The 23844-nt window shown below is 38.0% G+C and overlaps 1 protein-coding gene across 1 annotated transcript in view; it reads left to right on the plus strand.

Annotated features, from left to right (window-relative positions):
* Positions 1-6797: 6797 nt before the first annotated feature.
* The window catches only part of si:dkey-246e1.3 (uncharacterized), a 90998-nt gene continuing 73951 nt past the window's right edge, over positions 6798-23844 (plus strand). The window contains exons 1-2 of the mRNA XM_062032382.1: positions 6798-6942; positions 10933-11061. Coding sequence (XP_061888366.1) covers positions 6905-6942; positions 10933-11061 — 167 coding nt within the window. The 5' untranslated portion in view covers positions 6798-6904. The remainder of the gene's footprint in view (positions 6943-10932; positions 11062-23844) is intronic.

Below are 23844 nucleotides of genomic sequence, written 5' to 3' on the forward strand. Positions count from 1 at the left end.
CTCTTATCCTCTTATCCACTAATTTCCTGCCACATTTATGGCATCATATGGCCCAACGTGTGGCATTTCGTCATGTTGTTGACATGCAAATACAATATTAACCACCTTTTCCAGGCTATATTGAAGCATGATCCAGACAAAAAACGAAACAACAGAATAAATGCATAGCATATTATGAAAAATTAACTTTTCTTACTTACTGGTACCTGTTTTTGTGTATGTGAGATCTGCACAAATCCTGAAAGATTTAAATTAAACCATGGAGGCATTGCAGAGATCTCTATAAAACAATATTGCCTTCCATCATAATTCCACCAAACCAGCCATTTGGATCTCGCCTCATTTGCGGTGATGTTTTTCCAATTAGTGACCTCTGTGAGCTCCATATATGGAAGATATTTCCCAGAAGATCTTTGAGTGATGTCCGTCATTGTAGTCCGACGCTTTAGTCGGTAAGCTCCTTCTTTTTCACTGTCCTCTTGTTGTATGGCAGAATGTCTCGTACAGGCACATGCATCCCCCGCTGTTGCCATTTCCAATACAAATAAGGGTCTAGTTCTAATCTATACTGTCAGTAGATTCCATATGGAAACGTTAAAAACTACAATATGACTAACGGGGAGAAGACGCTGTCGAAGTGGAGGCACGTAAATGAGACCGCCCACAAAACGGCATATTTTAAAAAGAAGTCAGAAAGCGGTTTGAAGATGGTCTGTGAAACATAATCTATGCAAAATGTTGAACAAGAACCACCATTACATGTTATGTAGACCACAAAGATGTCTTTTAAATGTAGGAAAAACACATTATGACCCCTTTTCACAGAAGTCTAGATATGAACAAGAAATTAGCAAGTCTAGAGAAATAATTATATATCAACTACACAGACCGACTACACAAAGCATACACATCCCAACACAGAATCTGACAAAATATTTTACCAATGCGGCCAAAGGATGAGCTTTTCTAACCTGTTTTGAAATGTTTTTTAAATTATTAATTCACATAAAAAATAAATACTATTGTAACATCTACCATTATCGCAAAAAGCCGCAATATATATATCACAATTTTAGGCCATCCCTATTTTAGATGATCTCGCTTGACAGGAAGAGGAGCAGGGGGTTAATCATTTTGCAATGCAGTCCGCTGAAAATGATGGAAGGCGCCACTCTACATAGCAACTGACGCTGTGGTCAAAGTTGGAATTGCCATAAAACACATTTTAAAATATTGAACACTCTACTGCCCCAAATTTGTCACGTTTTATGTGTCAGGTAAACCGCGACAAATGGGACCATACGAATCCCCTTCCTTCTGTACTCTGGCTGTAATGTTTTTAACCCCGCCATTCACACAGGAATGTTACATGAGCAGTATAAATAGATAGATGGATAGCACTTTATTGATTCCTTCAGGAGAGTTCCCTCGGGAAAATTAAAATTCCAGCAGCAGTGTACAGAATTGAGATCGAATTTAAAAAGTAAAAAGTAAATAATGGGGGTATAAATGGAAACAAAATAGAAAAATATTACAATAAGAATAAAAATAAAAAGCAAAAATGAGAATAAAAATATAACAGTAAAATAAGAATATAACAAGAGAAACTAGGCAGTAGTGACGTAATAGATGCCTGCCTCAATGCAATTCATTATTAAGCAAAGTGAACAAAATAACAAACTGTTTATTTATTTATTTTTTAGATTAGTCGTTGAGGTTAGTTCTTTATTGGAAAAGTGTGTCCAAAGATTTATCATTAAAAAATAGTTTATAAATGGCTGCGATGATTATGTCAATTAGGGATTTCTAATCACTGCTATGTTGGAATTATTATTAACATTGACACTGTTGTTGATATTATTCATCTTTGTTTGACTACTTTTGGATTGTTTTTTGTCATGTTTGTGTGTCCTCTCAATTGCTCTGTTGATTGCTATTCTGAATGTTGCTGGTCCGGGTTTGGTTTTGGAATTGTATTATGATGGTATTATTGTGTATTATTTTGTTGAATTGATTCATAAATTTAAAAAAATAGTGGCGCTAGTTAGCTGGTCATTTTACTGGTCCAAGAAGACGTGACAAAATGTGCATTCTGGGATGTGGGCAATGTTTAAGAGGCTCACAGTAAAAAAGCAACAACATTATCGACATCCCCCTTCTTTGGAACAATCACTTCAACCTTTAAATAACTTATTTGGTCTTGTTTTGTAAACGCGTGTTTTTAACAAAGCAATATTCATTTTAATTCAATTGAGGAAAACTCGATATGTGTGAAAAATTCAAAAGATGTTGGATGGAATAATAAGTCAAGGGAGAAATGTAGTCATTTCGCTCTTACAAATGGGCTGAAAACAATCCGGTGTATTAAGTGAAGCTGCTATGACGTATTTGCGGTGATACAAAGCAGAGATGTGCTCTCTACTGACAGACTGGAGTCAAGCTGAAGAATGTAACTTGGACCAGATAACATGACATATAAATGCGATAATGGAGAATAGGAAAAAAATACAGGCTGCAAAGTTTATAAAGGTATTTGCAGATCTGTGAGGACAGGAAGAGTGAAAAGGTGACGTGTGAATGCAGATAAGTTTAGGATCTCCCAAACCACAGCAGTGTATTTACGGGCCACCCGTAAACCTCGGATGATCTCGGGCCTGATCGCTCCGCATCTTAGGAGAATGCTTCCAACCACGACTGAAAGTGGCAAGGTAAAAGGACACCTTGGGGTGCTTGACGAGAAACTCACCCCTCCTCTTTAAAAACGGACATGCTTTTAGCTGTCTCACAGGACAGGGAAGATTCCCGAACAGGGAATTCCAGCCACAAGTGACCCGGAACAAGTGGGATCAACGCCTCTCTTCATGGACTCCATGAGCTCAAGAGGAGAAGGTGAGGCCAGGAGTCAGGACGGAGTCAGGAAGACCGAGAGGTGGAGGCCTGCAGTGTTTACCGCCACACATGGACGCACACCTCATTGTCAGATTGTCAGCGAGCCGAGAGCAGACAGGACGTCCTTCCAATCACGCGGACTCCAGCAATTCCCACGTGTGTGCGGCGTCATAAACACAGTACACATTCTTCAATTTAATCCGTCCAGTGGTGCAATGCTTCAAAGGGAAATGGCCGGGTGGCTTTTTTTGTTGCAAAAACACTCAGATCACTATTTCATCGCTTTGTATTTCTTTCTTCGAGTGCACTTTGGAAGACACGGATGCCGCTACGCCAGGGGTCACCAACGCGGTGCCCGCGGGCACCAGGTCGTCCGTAAGGACCAGATGAGTCGCCCGCTGGCCTGTTCTAAAAATAGCTCAAATAGCAGCAATTTTATTTATTTACTAGCAAGCTGGTCTCGCTTTGCTCGACATTTTTAATTCTGAGAGAGACAAAACTCGAATAGAATTTGAAAATCCAAGAAAATATTTCAAAGACTTGGTCTTCACTTGTTTAAATAAATTCATTATTTTTTTTACTTTGTTTCTTATAACTTTCAGAAAGAAAATTTCAGAGAAAAAATACAACCTTAAAAATGATTTTAGGATTTTTAAACACATATACCTTTTTACATTTTAAATTCCTTCCTCTTCTTTCCTGACAATTTAAATTAATGTTCAAGTAAATTTACTTTTTGTATTGTAAAGAATAATAAATAAATTTTAATTAAATTCTTCATTTTAGCTTGTGTTTTTTCGACAAAGAATATTTGTGAAATATTTCTTCAAACGTATTATGATTTAAAATTCAAAAAAATTATTCTGGCAAATCTAGAAAATCTGTAGAATCAAATGTAAATCTTATTTTAAAGTCTTTTGAATTTCTTTTAAAATTTTTGTTCTGGAAAACCTAGAAGAAATATTGATTTGTCTTTGTTAGAAATATAACTTGGTCCAATTTGTTATATATTCTAACAAAGTACAGATTGGATTTTAACCAATTTAAAACATGTCATCAAAATTCTAAAATTAGGAAAAATTATGTTTCATAAATTATTTTTTTATTTTTTCAAAAAGATTCAAATTAGCTAGTTTTTCTCTTCTTTTTTCCGGTTGAATTTTGAATTTTAAAGAGTCGAAATTGAAGATAAACTATGTTTCAAAATTTAATTGTCATTTTTTTCGTGTTTTCTCCTCTTTTAAACCGTTCAATTAAGTGTAAATATCATTAATAATTAATAATAACATAGAGTTACAGGTAAATTGAGCAATTTGGCTATTTCTGGCAATTTATTTAAGTGTGTATCTAACTGGTAGCCCTTCGCATTAATCAGTACCCAAGAAGTAGCTCTTGGTTTCAAAAAGGTTGGTGACCCCTGCGCTACGTGCTGCAAATTAATGCATGAATGAATACTGACATCACATTTAAGTGGGCTTTACAAATCAAAGATCCGAATGTGATATGTTTGTTTGAGTCAATTAGTCCTTCCAAAGAATCAAGTTCACACTCTCAGGTGTTATTAGTGAAATCAATTTGTCCTTAGGGACCACAAAATTAACAAAAAGTCTAACTGACGGTGAACCCCTCTCAGATAAAGTATAATTGTTACTATTTAGCTCGCTTCATTTTGTACAGTCTTTGCAGATCTACAGTTACCCTTCAAGAATCTGCTATATATTTTTTATTTTTTATTTTCTGCTCATCAGGAATCTTTTTTTTTGCATTGAAACAGCAACTCTCGACTCAGTCATAGCAAACGCTTACTGATTTTATATAATGTCCGATGCAAAATTGCCAAATTATTATCCACTGAAGATGATCCCCTGCTGGCCCCACTATGGACTGGACTCTCACACTATTAACTAGATCCACTATGGACTGGACTCTCACACTATTAACTAGATCCACTATGAACTGGACTCTCACACTATTAACTAGATCCATTCAACGTCCATTGCACCGGTCGCCCATGGGGGGTCCCCACATCTGCGGTCCCCTCCAAGGTTTCTCATTGTATCCCATTGGGTTGGGTTTTTTCTTGCCCTGATGTGGGATTTGAGCCGAGGATGTCGTTGTGGCTTGTGCAGCCCTTTGAGACACTTGTGATTAAGGGCTATATAAATACACTTTGATTGATTGATTATTTCAGGACTAGACGAGTAACAATTGATCTTCAAACTCTTTAGGGTCTGAAGCAAAGCACGTTTCTAAATTCACAGCTTTGCAACAGTTGATATTCTAGTTTCAGGCATGTTTTACTCAATATAGGTCATCAAATCTCAGCAAAGAGCTGTAATATCTTACTGAGATCATTTAGGGCAGGGGTGTCCAAACTTTTTCCACTGAGGGCCGCACACGGAAAAATTAAAGCATGTGGGGGCCATTTTGATATTTTTCATTTTCAAACCATAACAAAATATATGGATTTTTTATTTATTTTTCCTTTAGGGGTCCCGGGGACCATATAGGGTCTCAGTCATTAAAATGTTAAAAATAAGTCAGATTATTATTATTTTTGTATTATTTAACGCTTACAGTAAATCTATATATCAACTTCAAGTTGATATAAAATAATGCAAATTAAAAAAAATGTTTTATGGCTTTTCTGACAAAAACAACTTAGTTTTTTTTATAGTAAAACTGAAATATGCAGTATTTAGTTATTAGAGCCCTAAAAGATCAATAATGCAGGACACCATTGATTTGAATTATTTCATATTTTTGAGTAATGACAGTGAAAAGATAAATAAAAAATCACTAAATATATTTGGGATCCAAAAGGTGCCCCACTCATAAAGTGATACATTTTTATTAGGTTCTTCTTTTACTTTCAACACTTAAGTTACGAGATCAACTTCAGATACATCTGTCCATTTTATGCTGGAACTATTATTTTGTTTGTTTTATGCGCTTTTGTCAAAGAAAACTTTGATGTTTTTTTATGGCTACTACACAATATATGCAATATTTACCACATAAAACATTTTAAAGTGAAATATTTAAAGTAATTGGAGCCCTGAAAATAATTCATTATAACATGGATTTTTTTTTTTTTTTTTTTTTTTTTGAGCAATGGCAAAAAAAGACAAATAAAGAAAGACAAAAGAAGAAAAAAAACAGCCTACATGGCAGCTTTTGTGTCAACATTGAAACTTTTTCTCGTTAATTTCACCTCATTCCACTTTTTTTAATGTTCTTTTTTATTTTTACAATAGTATTTCCAGAATGTGTGGCGGGCCGGTAAACAATTAGCTGCGGGCCGCAAATGGCCCACGGGCCGCACTTTGGACACCCCTGATTTAGGGTCAAACCCTTCAAACAAGTAAAACACTCTAACATAAAATCTGCTTAGTGAGAATAATTATCTTATCAGACAGAAAATAAGCAAATATCACCCTTATTTGAGATATTTCATCTTACTTAGATTTCAGTTTTTGCAGTGCATCCCTGAAGGGAGCAGGGTTATGTTATGATCCGTTACCCGGGTCATGACATAATTTATGTTTGGTAGTGTCCTATGTTTTAGTCTGTTTCCTGGGCGCACCCTCTTACCTTTCGTTTACTGTTGCTTTCCATGGGCACTGATTATCCTCACCTGTGCTACTTTAGCAATTAGTGTTCCCACCAGGTGTTTTCTGTCACCCAGCACTATAGTGTTTTTTCTGCACACTAGTATTCCTCGTTTTTCACCCTTGGTGACATTTTGTTGTTTTTAGCTCCACGCTTGTTAGCGTCCTCAGTTTTTGTATTTTTGTCCTGCCGTTTTATTTATTAAAAGCTTAATGCCGTTTTATTTATTAAAAGCTTAATGCCGTTTTATTTATTAAAAGCTTAATCCTACGCTGCTCCAGCTTGTTTTCTGCGCCCAAGACGTAACAGAAAGATATTATTCTTTCAACCAACTCGACCTGATACAGATCAATGGCAGTACTTTGGCTGCGATGAAGCGGTTCACTGGCCCTTACTTTCCTAAATGCTACAAATATGTGGACTATTGCTGACTTTTATATGGTGAGTCTTTGCGATGTTGTTTGAACATATACACAGAGGCGGACACAGGCTGTTTAACTGAGCTGATGTGTGATGGAGCTTGAGACTTATGTTCGTGTGTGTTCTTTTGTTGGCAAACCTGTGCTTTTCCACACACATCCATATGTTTCTACAAGGTTCTATGGTAGATATGACAGTAAAGCATACATAAACTAAGACACATATTTACTGGGGCTGTGACTCTTTAAGCACCACACCATTTGATGTGATTTGATTCGATTCTTGGGGGTAATGATTCGAATCCGAATCGACTCTCGATTTAAACCGATTCTCGATTCAAGATCAATACTTTTTTTTTTTTTGAAATAAAATTGGTTGCCAGTTCTATGATTAACTACATTCCTCCATAAAATAGACAAACAGGTCTGATAAAAGTTGTTATTGCTTAAGTGCTCGACGCCTCAATCATTGGTATGTTTTCATCTACAAAACCATTCTGGGTATCACTCCATCTTATCTGTCTTGTCTTTTAACAAAGAAACAAGGAAGTCGCAATCTTCGTTCAATGAATGTTCTGCAATTTGTCGTACCCAAAGTAAGAACTGAACTGGGCAAGAAAGCATTTAGGTTTTCAGCAGCGAAGGCTTGGAATAACCTACATTCGAATATTAAACTTCAAACCCTTGTTACGTTGAATGAGTTTAAAGCTTCTGTGAAAGGACTGCAGTCTACCTTGTCTGTATGCACATGTGTTATGTGAGCAAGTTTTAATGTCGTAAATGTGATGTTTTATGTATTTGTTTACTGTTTTTAATGTAACCTTGCTGCTGCCCTCTTGGCCAGGTCTCCCTTGGAAAAGAGATCTTTGATCTCAATGGGATTTTACCTGGTTAAATAAAGGCTAATACATAAATAATAAAAGAAAAATGGTTTTGTTTAATAAAATTCTACCCAAACATTTAATTAAAAAAAAAATTCAAATAATGCAAAAAGAGAAGTATCCCAAGTAAATCTGTACAGCAGATATGGACATTTACATTAACAATATGATTTGCCTGAGTGTCCGGACAGTACAGATTAAAAAATAAAAATACATAAATGTTTTAGATTTTTTTTTTAATCGATTAAGAATCGTGATTCATTCGAAAACACTTTTTTTTTGACACACCTAATATTTACCAACAGTCGTCTCTCGTTTATCGCTGTAAATTGGATCCAAACCCGATAAGTGAATGTCCGCAAAGTAGGTAAAGTTGTGTATAAATCAAGTATTTTCATGGTTGAAGCGAAAATAAACCTGCTGAAAACAGATTTTGACATGACTAGAGCCATAGACATTAAATAGCACACTAGTGACCTTTACACTCGTTATGTTATTTATAATATTATATAATATTGTAGAAAACATAATGAAAAATAGGACACATAAAACCTGGTCTATTAAGATACAAATAAAAGGTGCTAAACAACGTGTTCAAAATATAAAATTGCCTGTACTATTAGTGGGTGTGTTGAGTGTGATCTACTCACTGCGTGTACAATTGATAACTGGTGCAAACCGCCATATTTAAATGAGGTTTTTGTGGCTTTCACCATGGAATCACTCATTTACTGCACATTCATATTATCATACTCCTACCTTTGACGTTTTGCTGTGTTTTCAAACATGCAGCAGACATGTACCACTTTTTATGGGTACTTTAGAAGCAGTCATCTACAGTGGACCCAATTTTTTTTTTTATCGCGCTAAAGGTGTGCACATGGAAGATACTGACTAACTCTGAGCATGTCCGGGAATATTCCAGACGTAAGAAAATGCATATTATATTTTTTATATATTTATGAAATATGTTGATAATATAACCTAGCCCAGTGTTTTTCAAAATTTTTGGAGCCAAGGCACATTTTTTGCGTTGAAAAAATGCGGAGGCACACCACCAGCAGAAATCATTTAAAAACTAATCTTGGTTGACAGTAAAGAGTCGTTGTCGCAATAGTTGGATATGACTTTAAAGCATAACCAAGCATGCATCAATATAGCTCTTGTCTCAAAGTAGGTGTACTGTCACGGCCTGTCATATCACACCGTGACTTATTTTGAGTTTTTTGCTGTTTTCCTGTGTGTAGTGTTTTAGTTCTTGTCTTGCGCTCCTATTTTGGTGGCTTTTTCTCTTTTTTGGTATTTTCCTGTAGCAGTTTCATGTCTTCCTTTGAGCGATATTTCCCGCATCTACTTTGTTTTAGCAATCAAGAATATTTCAGTTGTTTTTATCCTTCTTTGTGGGGGACATTGTTGATTGTCATGTCATGTTCGGATGTTCATTGTCTTTGCTCCACAGTAAGTCTTTGCTGTCGTCCAGCATTCTGTTTTTGTTTACTTTGTAGCCAGTTCAGTTTTAGTTTTGTTCCGCATAGCCCTCCCTAAGCTTCAATGCCTTTACTTAGGGGCACTCACCTTTTTGTTTATTTTTGGTTTTAGCATTTGACACCTTTTTTACCTGCACGCTGCCTCCCGCTGTTTCCAACATCTACAAAGCAGTTAGCTACCGACTGCCACCTACTGATATGGAAGAGTATTACACGGTTACTCTGCTGATCTCTAGACAGCACCGACACTCAACAACACATCATTTGCAGGCTATAATTACTGGTTTGCAAAAAATATTTTTAACCCAAATAGGTGAAGGTAGATAATCTCCCACGGCACACCAGACTGTATCCCACGGCACACTAGTGTGCCGCGGCACAGTGGTTGAAAAACACTAACCTAGCCTATATATGAAACAATTAACAAGGTTAAAAAAACACTAGCAGGCACAACATTGCATCAGTTTAATTTGTTTTAATCATCCCCTGAAGTCATCCAGCAGCTATAAAATCATAAAATGATATTGCTAAATAGATACGGCTAAAAAAGTTTAATTTTGTCAGTCAATATATATGTTTACAAGTATACAAAGGATGAAGATACAGCACAATCACCTCCTTGCTCAAAAGCTATATTTGGGTAATTGCCAGTTTGCAGTCCTTTCTATTAATTATAAATATAGTCGCAAAACAGTGGCCACAGAACAATTTTAATCTTGATAAATCACACTGCGTGTGCTAAATGGTTGGATCTGCATTTTCTCCCATTATTGTGGGTGTTCTGATGACCAGCATATATTCTGCATATTCATAAGGCAGACACGCTGATTGTGCTCCTTATTTTGCTCAGTTAAGGCGCAATCCTCTGCGCATTAGTTTAGTAGATCAGCGTTGCGTGTGCTATCAGGTTTGCAAGTTTTTTATTACAAAAAAAAATTTAGTATCCCAGGCCCTTAAAGCTCTCTCACCTTGAGTTCAGTTCTTTAACTCCAGAGAATGTCAACGATGCATCCTGGAAAATGCAGGAGGTTGTAGTGATTTTTAGTATGCAGACGAACGAGGTAGCAGCGTGCAGTAAAAAAAATTATATTTATTGATAAATGAACAAAAGCGAGAGCAGCAAGGAAGTGCTCTGTCTGGACAGACTATGAAGAATACAAAACAAACTGAAACCCAGCAAAACACTCACGGGAAATGTGGAGCAGACGGCGTCCAAAAAGTAGTGCGTATTTGGGCTTAGCATCAAAAGGATCCTCTGTAGTCCAGTGAAACAACAATATCCCGACAACCAAGGTAGAAAAAGGATAAACTTAAATAGTCTTGATTGTAAGCAGAAAACAGGTGAGGGGAAATGCTCCCGGACAGAAGTGAAGCAGCCACGGGAAAACGCCAACAACACCCAGAAGAGCCGACCAAATTAAAGCACAGGACAGGATCTAAAACACTAACAAAACGCAACACAAGGAATAAACTCTGATCCTACTTTTATACGTTCCATACAACATTTTTGAAAGATAGCGCCCTTACGAGATACTGTGGGCGTGACAACAAACCTCATTAAGAAATACATCTAACTTGCTGTTGCAGAAGAATATTTTCAACCTGAAAAGAGTGTACACGTTGAAATATGTGCTTCATTTTCAGGGATACAACATTTGCAGTACTTCTGAACGCTGCAGGACATCAAGTGTTTAAACTCCCTCTCAGGACCAGCAAGTACATTTGGAAGAGATTTACATCCACCTCAGCCACACTCACCAGCAGATGTTCAAGGTAAGGAAGCTTCTATAATATGTTTCAGTGAGTGACATTGTGGGATGTTTTATTGTCCTTCCTGTGGTGTGGAGGTGGGCTTCCCCACTGGATAAAGAGCCAAACACTGTTTATTGTCCTATTAAATCCACATGAGTCTGCCAGCGGACAGCAGACAGACAGCGGTGAACAAACTACTGTTTGGAGAGGGTTAAAGAAGGATATATAGTGCATATGTGCGTGTGTTTTATTAGATTTTTCCTGAGGAGGGAAAGTGATGCAGTACCACCTGTTAAATTTTGGTCTCAATTAGGGCTGGGCGATATATCGAATATACTCGATATATTTTGTCTCTGTGCGATGTAGAAAATGACTATTTTGTGAGTATTCGAGTATACGTTCTCACGCAGTTGCTTTTAGCAGCGGGCATTACACTACAGGCTATTCTCACTCTTTCTTGTCTCTCCTTCTCACAAAGACGTAAAACAAGCGCACCTTCTTACATACGTCACATACTGTCGCCCGTGCAGCGTCATACGCCCCCATGGAGCAGAGAGGTAGCGGCATGGGTAAGGTTAGCTGTGGCAGGTGGTGCAAGCGGAGCGGTGCGAGTAGTAATACGAGAGAGAGAAGGTGCGAATCTGGTAACAAATGGCGGAAGAATTAATTCCCAAGAAAAACAGCACGGGGTCCATCGTCTGGCGGTGGTTTGGCTTCAAGCGGAAAGATGTTGAACAGACAACCGTAATATGTCAAGTATGCGGCAAAAGCGTTGCTACAAAGAGTAGCATCATTTGAAAAGTCACCCGCTAGAGAATGAAGAGTGCTTGAAACTCTGCATGTCAACATCTCCGGCCGGTGCCACACCAACAAAACACTATTTGATTTCCTATTTTGCAGCTCTTTTTTTTTTTTTTTACAGTTTTTGAAATATCTTGTGACATCATGCACAAAAGTGCACTTTATTTGTTTTAAAATATTGCAGTGACATCATGCACAAAAGTGCACTTCATTTGTTTTAAACTCTTGTAGTGGCATTCTGTACAAAAAGTGCACTTTAATTTAGTGTTGTTTTGATATCTCATCTTAGTGACATCATTCACAAAAGTGCACTAATAGCTTGTTTTAAAATGTCTCTGACAATCTTGCACTTTCTGTTTGGAAATGACATGAATGCTTAATAACTGTTTAATAAATCCAGTTTTGGTAAATTGACTTAGTTGTGATTTTCCTCTCTGCATGAAAGTTTAAAATGAGCATTTATTAATGCAGTATGAAGAATGTTTTAATGTAGACACATAGAATCATCATACTGCTGTGATTATATGCATCAAGTGTTCATTCAAGGCTAAGGCAAAATATCGAGATATATATCGTGTATCGTGACATGGCCTAAAAATATCGAGATATTAATAAAAGGCCATATCGCCCAGCCCTCCTCTCAATGATTCATGTGTGTCAGAGATATTCCCGTTATTAAGTAGACTTTTCCGTGTGTGGATTTATAACAGTTATTAATCAACTGTAGTATTCTGCATAATAATCTCATTAATTCATCTCATTGTATTCTCAGGCCGTTGAATCGATCGCAACCAGACAGTTCAAACCGTCTTAGACAGGGGGAACCAAGCTGTAAAAAACATTATTTTTAACACTCCATGTTATGTTTTGTTGTGTTAGTTTGACTACCTCAGTTCTGTTTTCAGCACCCGTGGGTTTGTGTTTTAGTTGCCATGACTGCAGATTAGTTTCACCTGCCTCTGATTAGTGTTCGGGATGCTCACCTGCTCCTGGGCACTAATCAGAGAGCTATTTATTCCTGTTTTTTTGCCACAATCAGTCTGGCTTCCTTGTTTGCACTATGCAACAGTGACGACGTCTTCTATTTGCTTCCATGCAACCCGTTACGTTAAGTATTTTCTACGATCTTTGATTCCTGTCCCTGTGCTACGCTTCGCCATAGCTCCCACGCTATCGGCACGCTTTTCGGTCTATAATGTTTGTCTACTCTTGAATGGGATTGTGCTGAAAATCTTAATTTCCCCTCAGGGATTATTAAAGTATTTCTGATTCTGATGCCACCTCTCATCTCTGCATCCATTTATACCCCCATTATTTACTTTTTACTTTTCAAATTCGATCTCAATTCTGTACACTGCTGCTGGAATTTTAATTTTCCTGAGGGAACCCTCCTGAAGGAATCAATAAAGTACTATCTATATATCTATTTATCCTGTGATCACAACGCCAAGCTCAGCCCGTAACAATGAGAATCAACAGAAGAAACTTCACTTTTTTATCTTTTCCACAACAGTATTCCTCTCTCCTACAGCGTCCATTGCAACCAATTTAGCAAATGAGGAGATGTCGTCATCTAGAGAAAATTAGCACCTCCAATAGAGATTTTCCTTACTGAGGAGGTGGCAACACTGCTACTAGTCAAAGGCTGGGTAGCGGGCTGCTCTGCATTTGCTCTGCACACTTCCTGTCCCTCACTTTGTTGTGTACCGATTGGTAATGTCTAGCAAACAGAGACTTCCAATAATACATTTACTGTTAAAAGCCTACTGAAACCCACTACTACCGACCACGCAGTCTGATAGTTTATATATCAATGATGAAATCTTAACATTGCAACACATGCCAATACGGCCGGGTTAACTTATAAAGTGCAATTTTAAATTTCCCAGGAAACTTCCGGTTGAAAGCGTCTATGTATGATGACGTTTGCGTGTAACGTCAATGGTTGAAGCGGAAGTATTGGTACACCATTGTATCCCAATACAAACAGCTCGGTTTTCATCACAAAATTCCACAGTATTCTGGACATCTGTGTTGGTGAATCTTTTGCAATTTGTTTAATGAACAATGGAGACTGCAAAGAAGAAAGCTGTAGGTGGGATCGGTGTATTAGCGGCTGGCTGCAGCAACACAACCAGGAGGACTTTGAGTTGGATAGCAGACGCGCTATCCGACGCTAGCCGCCGACCGCATCGATGATCGGGTAAAGTCCTTCGTCGCGCCGTCGATCGCTGGAACGCAGGTGAGCACGGGTGTTGATGAGCAGATGAGAGCTGGCGTAGGTGGAGAGCTAATGTTTTTAGCATAGCTCTGTCGAGGTCCCGTAGCTAAGTTAGCTTCAATGGCGTCGTTAGCAACAGCATTGCTAAGCTTCGCCAGGCGGTACAGCATTAACCGTGTGGTTACAGGTCCAGAGTTTGGTAGTATTGTTGATCTTCGGTCTATCCTTCCAGTCAGGGGCTTATTTCTTTTGTTTCTATCTGCATTTAAGCTATCACGTTAGCTCCGTAGCTAAAGTGCTTTGCCGATGTATTGTCGTGGAGATAAAAGTCACTGTGAATGTCCATTTCGAGTTCTCGACTCTCATTTTCAAGAGGATATAGTATCCGAGGTGGTTTAAAATACAAATCCGTGATCCACAATAGAAAAAGGAGAAAGTATGGAATCCAATGAGCCCTTTTACCTAAGTTACGGTCAGAGCGAAAAAAGATACGTCCTGCACTGCACTCTAGTCCTTCACTCTCACGTTCCTCATCCACGAATCTTTCATCTTCGCTCAAATTAATGGGGTAATCGTCGCTTTCTCGGTCCGAATCGCTCTCGCTGCTGGTGTAAACAATGGGGTAATGTGAGGAGCTCTTCAACCTGCGACGTCACGCTACTTCCGGTACAGGCAAGGCTTTTTTTATCAGCGACCAAAAGTTGCAAACTTTATCGTCGATGTTCTCTACTAAATCCTTTCAGCAAAAATATGGCAATATCGCGAAATGATCAAGTATGACACATAGAATGGATCTGCTATCCCCGTTTGAATAAAAAAAAATCATTTCAGTAGGCCTTTAACACCCTGAGTAACTATGGTGGTTGCTCAATACATTAAGAAAACTCAGGGCATAAACTGTGTTTCTTACCTTATTTCCCTTTTCCTCTGACCAGTGGTCAACTGTTCACTGACTCCAATTCACCACTTATAGCCTCACATTTATCTGGGACCAGCAGATATAATGGAACTCCCTTCCACACCACAGGTCAAGTTTAATGGAAAGCTCTCGTGCAAGCTGGTCTAGAACGTCGAGCTTTTCCCAGCAGAAATCAAATCCATTCAATCTAAAAGTGCATTTAGGGTGGACATCTGTAAAGGGAAGACACTTTGGCCTGATGATGCAATGACCAAAGTTGGGGGTAGAGGACGTCATAAGAATGTGAGAGGTGTACAAGTAGCTAATAAAGATGTATATCTTTCACTCTCGCACACACAAGTTCATTGAGTTGACTCAACCAACATGTTCTTTTTGTTTAATACGCCAGCCCTCGCTGATAATGTCACTCCCCTGCGTTGCCTCCACCTGAACCTCTCACACATCAACAACTTATTGAAACCACTCTTAGTGGAAACTTTGAGGGGGTCTTTTGAAAAAGATTAGCCAACGTCCACTGAGTACAAGCCTCGAGTATTAAGTTTCAATATTGGCAGACTGAAACGCACACACCAAGTATGCAACATTGGATCTAAAAGGATTGCTGCATCCTTCATAACGTCACTTGAATCTGTTCACCAAGAGTTTAAGTGTAAGAGGGATACGAGTTCATTAAATAAGCGATCTGCAAGGATACGAGTTGAAGCTTCTGTTTATTTTTCATTTAGTATTGTAGTAACTGTATCAAAACACATCCTTTTCATAAAACTGAAATAATAGACTTGCTCATAAATCAAGTGTGAGGATCAGCAAAGCCTTCCAGCAGTCTTTGAGCTGATATTATTCCATTCAGTACACATGGACAGTTAAATGAAGCATGTTTATCCCCTCTTGAATCATCCATCATCTGACAAGGTACAAGTACACACCACCCACCGTGTGTGGCTTCTGCATGAGCTGTTATATGTGTGTGTGTGTTTGTGTTTGTCTGTGTATCAACCAACTCATATGGAAGTGATTGCTTGATCCATGCCGTCATATTTCTCTTTGGCAGAAGCCTTTCAATCCGTCTTGAATTATAGTCTCTGCTCAATGTCAGATAGCAATTAACTTATCATTCACCAAATGTCATGAAGGAAAAAGAAGTATGAGAGCGAAATGAGGTCTCGACTTGACTCCTAATGTGTGTTCTGATTGGTTGACGACTTTTATTCACTTAACCTATTTATGAGATCGCCTTTCAGAAAATACAGACAATATACATATATATAAAAAACCCTCTTTGGAAACTTTCTTGTGGTCTACATAACATGTAATGGTGGTTCTTTGGTCAAAATGTTGCATAGACCAGTGTTGTTCCGATACCAATATTTTGGTATCGGTACCAAAATTATTTCGATACTCTTCGAAACTTTTCGATACTTATTTAATTAAAGGGAACCACAGAAAATTGCATTATTGGCTTTATTTTTTTAACAAAAAATCTTCGGGTGCATTAAACATATGTTTCTTATTGCAAGTTTGTCCTCAGAGAAAATAGTGAACATTCAAGGCAATTTGTCTTTTAGTAGTAAGTAAGCAAACAAAGGCTCCTAATTTAGCTGCTGACATATGCAGTAACATTGTGTCATTTTCCATTCTATTATTTTGTCAAAATGATTAAGGACAAGTGGTAGAACATGAATTATTAATGTATTTGTTCAGTTACTGTTAATATCTGCTTACTTTCTCTTTTAACATGTTCTATCTACACTTCTGTTAAAATGTAATAATCACTTATTATTCTGTTGTTTGGATGCTTTACATTAGTTTTGGATGATACCACACATTTGGGTATCAATCCGATACCAAGTAGTTACAGGATCATACATTGGTCAAATTCAAAGTCCTCATGTGTCCAGGGACATATTTACTGAGTTTATAAACATAATATACATTTAAAAAAAACAAAAACATGTTGTGATGCCAAAAAATATCGAGGTAATCATAGTAGTATCGACTAGATACGCTACTGTACTTGATATCATTACAGTGGATGTAAGGTGTAGATCCACTAAGGGCGTTTGTTTACATTGTGATGCCGGTGAGCTACGGTGTGTAGTGAAACATGTTTAGCTATTCCTCGTCCTGTAGGGATGATACTTATAAGAAACATACTTTATTTGTCGCCATGGAGACAAGGATTAGTAAATTTAGAAGTAACTAAAACACTGCCGACTGTGGCTGGGCTTTAGCCGCTAGCTAGCTGGTTATGTCTTAAAGCACCTCTTCCGGTGGGCATTTCAGTGTTATAACTTCACCTTTATCTTTAGTTTTTAAGCCAAAATGTGTCCGTTCTCCCTTTTCTGTCTACACACTGTCTGCTTGTAATTACTCCATGATTGTGCGCTGTTGAACATGCTCGTCTGCTCATAAACTAGCAATGACATGATGTGACGACGGACTGGTACTTTTCAGAGGCGGTATAGTACCGAATATGATTAATTTGTATCTCGGTACTATACTAATACCGGTATACTGTAGAACGCTAGCATAGACTATGACTGTTTTCAAGCTGGTGTTGCATCTGACCAGCCTTTCCTCCCAGGGAATTAGTCACTGGTCAATCCCAAGTTCTTTAGATGACATATATGCAGAGTAAGAAGGATCATCAAGACAGAATAGGAATATTATCAAGTTTTACTAAAGCTTCAGGAGACCAGCCCACACCAATACATTCATACCGGCTTCTCGAATTGGTCTAACATTCAAACGGAAGAGACAACTTCTTGCATACGAAGAAAGCCCCCACCTGTCCAGAAAGGAATACAGCCTCATTGTTCTACTACAGATAAGATATAAGGGAGTACTCCAACTCCTACAGTGCAATCCTTCAAGGTAACACACAGTTTACTTGTGGACATAAAATGAAAAAATAGAGTACAAATGGAAAAACACTAGCTGCTTTAAACATGACTATGAATAAAGAAATACATACATCTTAAACATATATGCATTCTCCACACTGGTTTCTCACCATCTATTCAGGATGTGCTGTTTTGTAGGCTTATTTGAGTGCCTTCACTTCAACAGTCTTCTCCCAGTTTTTAGCGCTTCCATATGGACTCTATTGGCAGATATACGTTAAAACTATACGCTACTTTGTATTGTACAAGCCAGTCTGCACCACAACAAGAGGATAGCAGAAAAACAAGCCGCTTATTGACAGCAGAGACTACAAAGGCGGACTCGCGCAAAGTTCTTTGGGTTAATCTCTTCCATATATGGAGATACTCTATCTTCTGACGTCACCAATGGGAAAAACCTCACACTTGGGGAAAAATCCGAACGGCTCGTTTGGAGGAAGAATGATGAAGGCAAGTTTTATTTTTATAAATATCTCAAATAATTTACATTTTCGGGACTTATGCAGTTCCAAATAAACAAACGGGTACCAATAGGCAGGAAAAGTTGTTTTTGCATAATAGGGACACTTTTAGGAGCTGATTAAAACAAATGTGTTTTGGTGTCTGCTGGCATCTTTTCTAATGATATTTGTTTTATCATGGAAAAGATTTATTATTAACATATCTATTTTAATAATCTTTTTGCAATATGCATTTTTTTGCTCGCTTACAGTTGATGCCAGCGTCTTCCATGAGCACATCTTCAACGCGCTAAGAACGTGTGTTCTATTGTAGATGCACTGCAAGACTGCATCTAAAGTGCTCATAAAATGTGGTACATTCTGTTGCACGTTTCAAAACATAGCAAAATGCCACAAGTGATAACATGAATGTGCATTAAAGTACCATATTTTTAGGACTGTAAGGCGCACTTAAAATCCTTTAATTTTCTCAAAAATCTAAAGTGCGCCCCATGTACGGAATAATTCTGGTTGTGCTTACTGGCCTCGAAGCTATTTTATTTGGTACATGGTGTAATGATAAGTGTGACTAGTAGATGGCAGTCACACATAAGCATAGAAAAGCTGTCATTCTGTGTGATCATAGCCAATTTTGATGATCATGTTAATTTTGGATACGCTACCATACAAGTGAATGAAGAGCATACTTAGTCAACAGCCGTACATGTCACACTTAGAGTGGCCGTATAAACGAGGCCAACACCGTGCCATATAGTGAAAGCACACTAAACAACAACGACAAACACATTTCGGGAGAATACTTGCTCCGCAACACAACATAAACACATATTCCCAGAATTCCCTGCAGCACCAACTCTTCCGGGACGCTACAATATTGTATTCTGGGATAGAGTGGGAATGAAACCGATCAAATATCCTTCACTAACAGGTCTACTGGGGCCTTGGTGAGTCCTCGAAAATATTTATAGTCTCGGTCAAATTAATCCCCGTAGACAACCGTGATTAGCCGATTGTTTTATTTCAATCTTCGACGCCATGTTAGTATTTGTACAGTGGGATTCAAGTAGTACACCACGTGGTTATAGTATGTATACTGAAAGTGAACTTTATCCTTTTGGAGTTGTCAGCGTGTGTGTGTGTGTGTGTGTGTGTGTGTGTGTGTGTGTGTGTGTGTGTGTGTGTGTGTGTGTGTGTGTGTGTGTGTGTGTGTGTGTGTGTGTGTGTGTGTGTGTGTGTGTGTGTGTGTGTGTGTGTGTGTGTGTGTGTGTGTGTGTGTGTGTGTGTGTGTGTGTGTGTGTGTGTGTGTGTGTGTGTGTGTGTGTGTGTGTGTGTGTGTGTGAGCAAGTGGAGTGAGGTAGGTGTGAAAAAATCGGGGCCAAGTTTATCTAGAGTACTTAACACTCCCGGAGGCTATTTGCACCGTCTCGACCAATTCTTTCATTTTCATCACAGCATTGTTTTCATAATGCAAATGAGTAAAAAAAAAAGGGGGATTGATTGGATTAACTGATTAACTTTGAGCCAGAGGCGAGGTACACCCTGATCACGTCACCACTGCTCGCCAGTCCATCACAGGACAGACTAACATTTACACTCACATTCACACACTTGCGGACAATTTACATGCATGTTTTTGGACTGTGAGAAAAAGCCGTGGTACCTGGAATAACTTACAAACTCTACTAAAGAGAGAAATCAGAGCAAGTATTCAAACCCACAACCTCCTGGCTCCTAGGCGGGCGTGCTGGTTACATTTTCACTGTGATACCGAGATCCGGATTGTCACATAAACCAAAAGGTTTGCGTGTACTAAAACGCGTGCAAACCTCATAGCACACGCAAAGCTGATCTACTAAAACGTGTGCAAAGTGGATTGCGTTTGTTAAGTGAGCAGAATAAGGCGTGCAATCCATTTTGCATTCCTGTCTTCATTGATACGCAGAGTATATGCTGATTAGCAAAACGGCCACAATACTGGGAGGAGAAAATGAAAATAAATATGTGATTTATTAACACTCATCACCGCTTTGCGAGCACTATTAAGCGTTTTTTTTAGCACGCCTGAAAAGTAAGTGCAAACTTACCGTTATACAAGTCTGCAAGATCTATATACAGAGAATCCTTTGTCAACATATTTGAACTGTCAGAAATAAAAAAATAAAAAAATTAGACGTATCGTCTATTCAGCAACATCCTTTTATAATTGTATAGCTGCATGATGGGTGACGTAGGGGTCTGATGAAAAACATGTGTTTTGGTGTTTTTTTCCCCATTGAATATAAATTATCAACCTTTATCAGTGATTCATCTAGTGCAGGGGTCCCCAAACTACGGCCCGCGGGCCGGGGCCGGCCTGCCAGCGTCTAAAATCTGGCCCGCTGAAAGTCCCAAGTTAAAAATAAATAAATAATAATAATAAATAAATATTGTGTGTGTATATATATATATATATATATATATATATATATATATATATATATATATATATATATATATATATATATATATATATATATATTATTATTATTTTTATTTTTATTTTTATTATTTTTATTTATTTATTTATTTTAATTATTTTTTTTAAATCTGTCCTTTCTAATCATTTTCTACCGCTTGTTACTCTCGGTATCTCCTAGCCGCTCAGGCAAATCATATCGTCTAAAAATGCATTTTCCCATCGATAACGTGATATCATCGCGCTCGGAATGGAATTTGTGTGTGGGTGTGTGTGTGTGTGTGTATACACACAGCCCGGCCCCCGGCTACATTTTTTTTTAACTCAATGCGGCCCCTGAGTCAAAAAGTTTGGGGACTCCTGATCTAGTGGGACGCTAAAGAAACCCCTTTTAAAAAAAAAAAAAAAAAAAACGTTACACTATCGACGTTACTCGAGTCGTACAGGTTTATCAGCCTTCAAGGGAACTCGTTACAATCCGACTACTGTAGGCCGCAGTCGACGCCAAAATAAACAAATAAGACACAAACACAAAACCGTCTTACTCTGTCATTTCTATCACTCAACACAGGTGGTACCAACATGTTCTCCATATTCTCCGCTTACATCTGTCCTTTCCCAGCCTCCTAGCCAATCAACACGCATCATCATCACATGTAAACAAAGACGAACATTGGCAGAGAAAGCTGCACATAGAAATGATGCCTTCAAGGTCATAGTAAACCACAATAGTGTCATGTCTGTGTGATCATGTTTTGTTTTGGTTATGTTCGGTTTGGTTTTTGGACCTTTTGTGCACTCTTGTTTGTTTTGTTTCCATGACAACCCATTAGTTTTTACCTGTCCTCATGTCACGCACCTGTCTCACGTTTTGCACTCGCGCACCTGTCACTAATCATGTCACTGTTATTTAAGCCTGTCTTTTTCTGTTGATCGTCCTGGTGACATTATCCTTACTCACTCTGCTTCATGTCATGTTTACGGTTTCATGCTTAGTTCACGCTGCTTGTTTCATAGTCCGTGCTGCCTGTTCACGTCATCGCAAGTAAGTTTTGTTTATTAATGCCACAGTTAGTGTCTTTTTTTTTTTGTCCATAGTTCTGCCTTTGTGCTAGTTCTTGTTTTTACAACCAAGTTTTGTACTTCTGCCCTTGTGCGCGCTTTTTCTTTATTCCTTTTGTTAGTGTTAAAATAAAGATGTCATTAACTTCACGCCTTGCCCGCGCCAACTTTCCTTTGCATTCCGGGAAAACACAAAACCCCAAGGTCCACGTTTTGACAAATAGCTGTTAAACATATGATAAACTATATGTGGGACATAGCATAACATTTACAATATAAATACAATAAAAAAACATTTTTAAAAGGTGTTTTATTTTCCTATATTCAAACATAGTGTTACTGTTCAAACTGTGTGTAATGTTACAGTGGACAAAAATATTAAACATACTAGTTTAATAAAACCGCTGCCTTGTGTTTAATGAATACTTTGGACTACTATGCTACTGTGTTTTAATATTGGTCATTATGGTGGTACTTTTTTTTTTAGGTGGTACTTGGTGAAAACAGTTTGGGAACCACTGTCCTTTATGATAAAAACTTCTTGAAGTATGTATTTTTTTGCGTCAATGCATCCTCTCTCCCATGAGCGCACCTTCAGTGCTGGAAAAATGGAGAAAAAAGTGGGTTTTGTCGTAGAAGCACTTTGTACTGTCTAAAATGTCCATAAAAAGTGGTAGACGTCTCCTGCATGTTTGAAAACATAGCAAAACACCGCAGGTAGGAGCATGATGACATGAATGTGCAGTAAATGAGTGTCTCCATGGGGACGCACCGTATAGTACATGCAAAATACACATTTAAATAAGGCGATCTGCAGCACTTTTAAATTGTACAAACAAACTTAGTAGATCACACGCAACACACCCACTAATAGTACACGCTATTTTATAGATTGCACTCGCCGTTTAGCACGTGGTATTTGGATGTTAGTAAATCAGGCCATGAGGGGCCACATGATAATGGTATAGGCCGGGGCTCATCAACCCGCTGCTTTTTAGTGCCGTCCTAGTGGCTCCCTGGAGCATTTTTAAAAAAGGATTGAAAATAGAAAAACAAAAAAACATTTTTTGTTTTAGTATGTTTTTTGTTTGAGGACAAACATGACACAAACCTTCCCAATTGTTAGAAAGCCCACTGTTTAATATGTTTGTGTGTATGCTTCACTGATGAGAGTATTTGGTGAACATCGTTTTGTCCTACTAATTTTGGCGGTTCTTGAACTCACCACAGTGTGGACAACAGTTTGTTTACATGTAAAATCTTCCACTCCTTTGTCTCATTTTGTCCACCGAAAGTTTTATACTGTGCGTGAATGCACAAAGGTGCGCTTTGTTGATGCTATTGACTTGTTGGAGTGCTAATTAGTATCAACCAGTAATTTCCAGGAGTTATCTCACCTTCTGAGTAGCCTCTGATTTACTAATGGTTTCTAATGTTGTAAAAAATGTGTAGAATAAATATTACATTTCAACATTTCTGTCAACAAAGATTTGCTTCAGCCTGCGACACAAGTCATTTTGATGGTAGGCTATTATAGCTAGTATAGACACTTACGTCATGTGTTGCCTTCAAAACGGCTTTTCATTTTTTGCGGCTCCAGACAGATTTGTTTTTGGTATTTTTGGTCCAATATGGCTCTTTCAACGTTTTGGGTTGCCGACCCCTGCTTTAGGCTTTGTAAAGATTTGTTGTCTTTGATTTAAATAAGTCAGTTATGAAATAGGATGTCAGAAAAATTGCTGTCAAAGTTCAACGTTTGAATCAAATGTGTAACATTGCAAAAATGCAATATGGTGCATTCCTTTTGGTAGCAACAAACCCAGCATGGAACACTTACCTCTTCAGTCAAAACCAACATCACAACGTCTTCAAAGCTCACATTCATGCATTCTCACACAGCGCCAATATTTGGGAACCAGGATGAGGCGATAGAATAAAAATAAAAATATGATAAATACGCATTTACGGTAATTGCAAATAAT

Source organism: Entelurus aequoreus, linkage group LG22 (genome assembly GCF_033978785.1).
Source record: "Entelurus aequoreus isolate RoL-2023_Sb linkage group LG22, RoL_Eaeq_v1.1, whole genome shotgun sequence".
NCBI lineage: Eukaryota > Metazoa > Chordata > Actinopteri > Syngnathiformes > Syngnathidae > Entelurus > Entelurus aequoreus.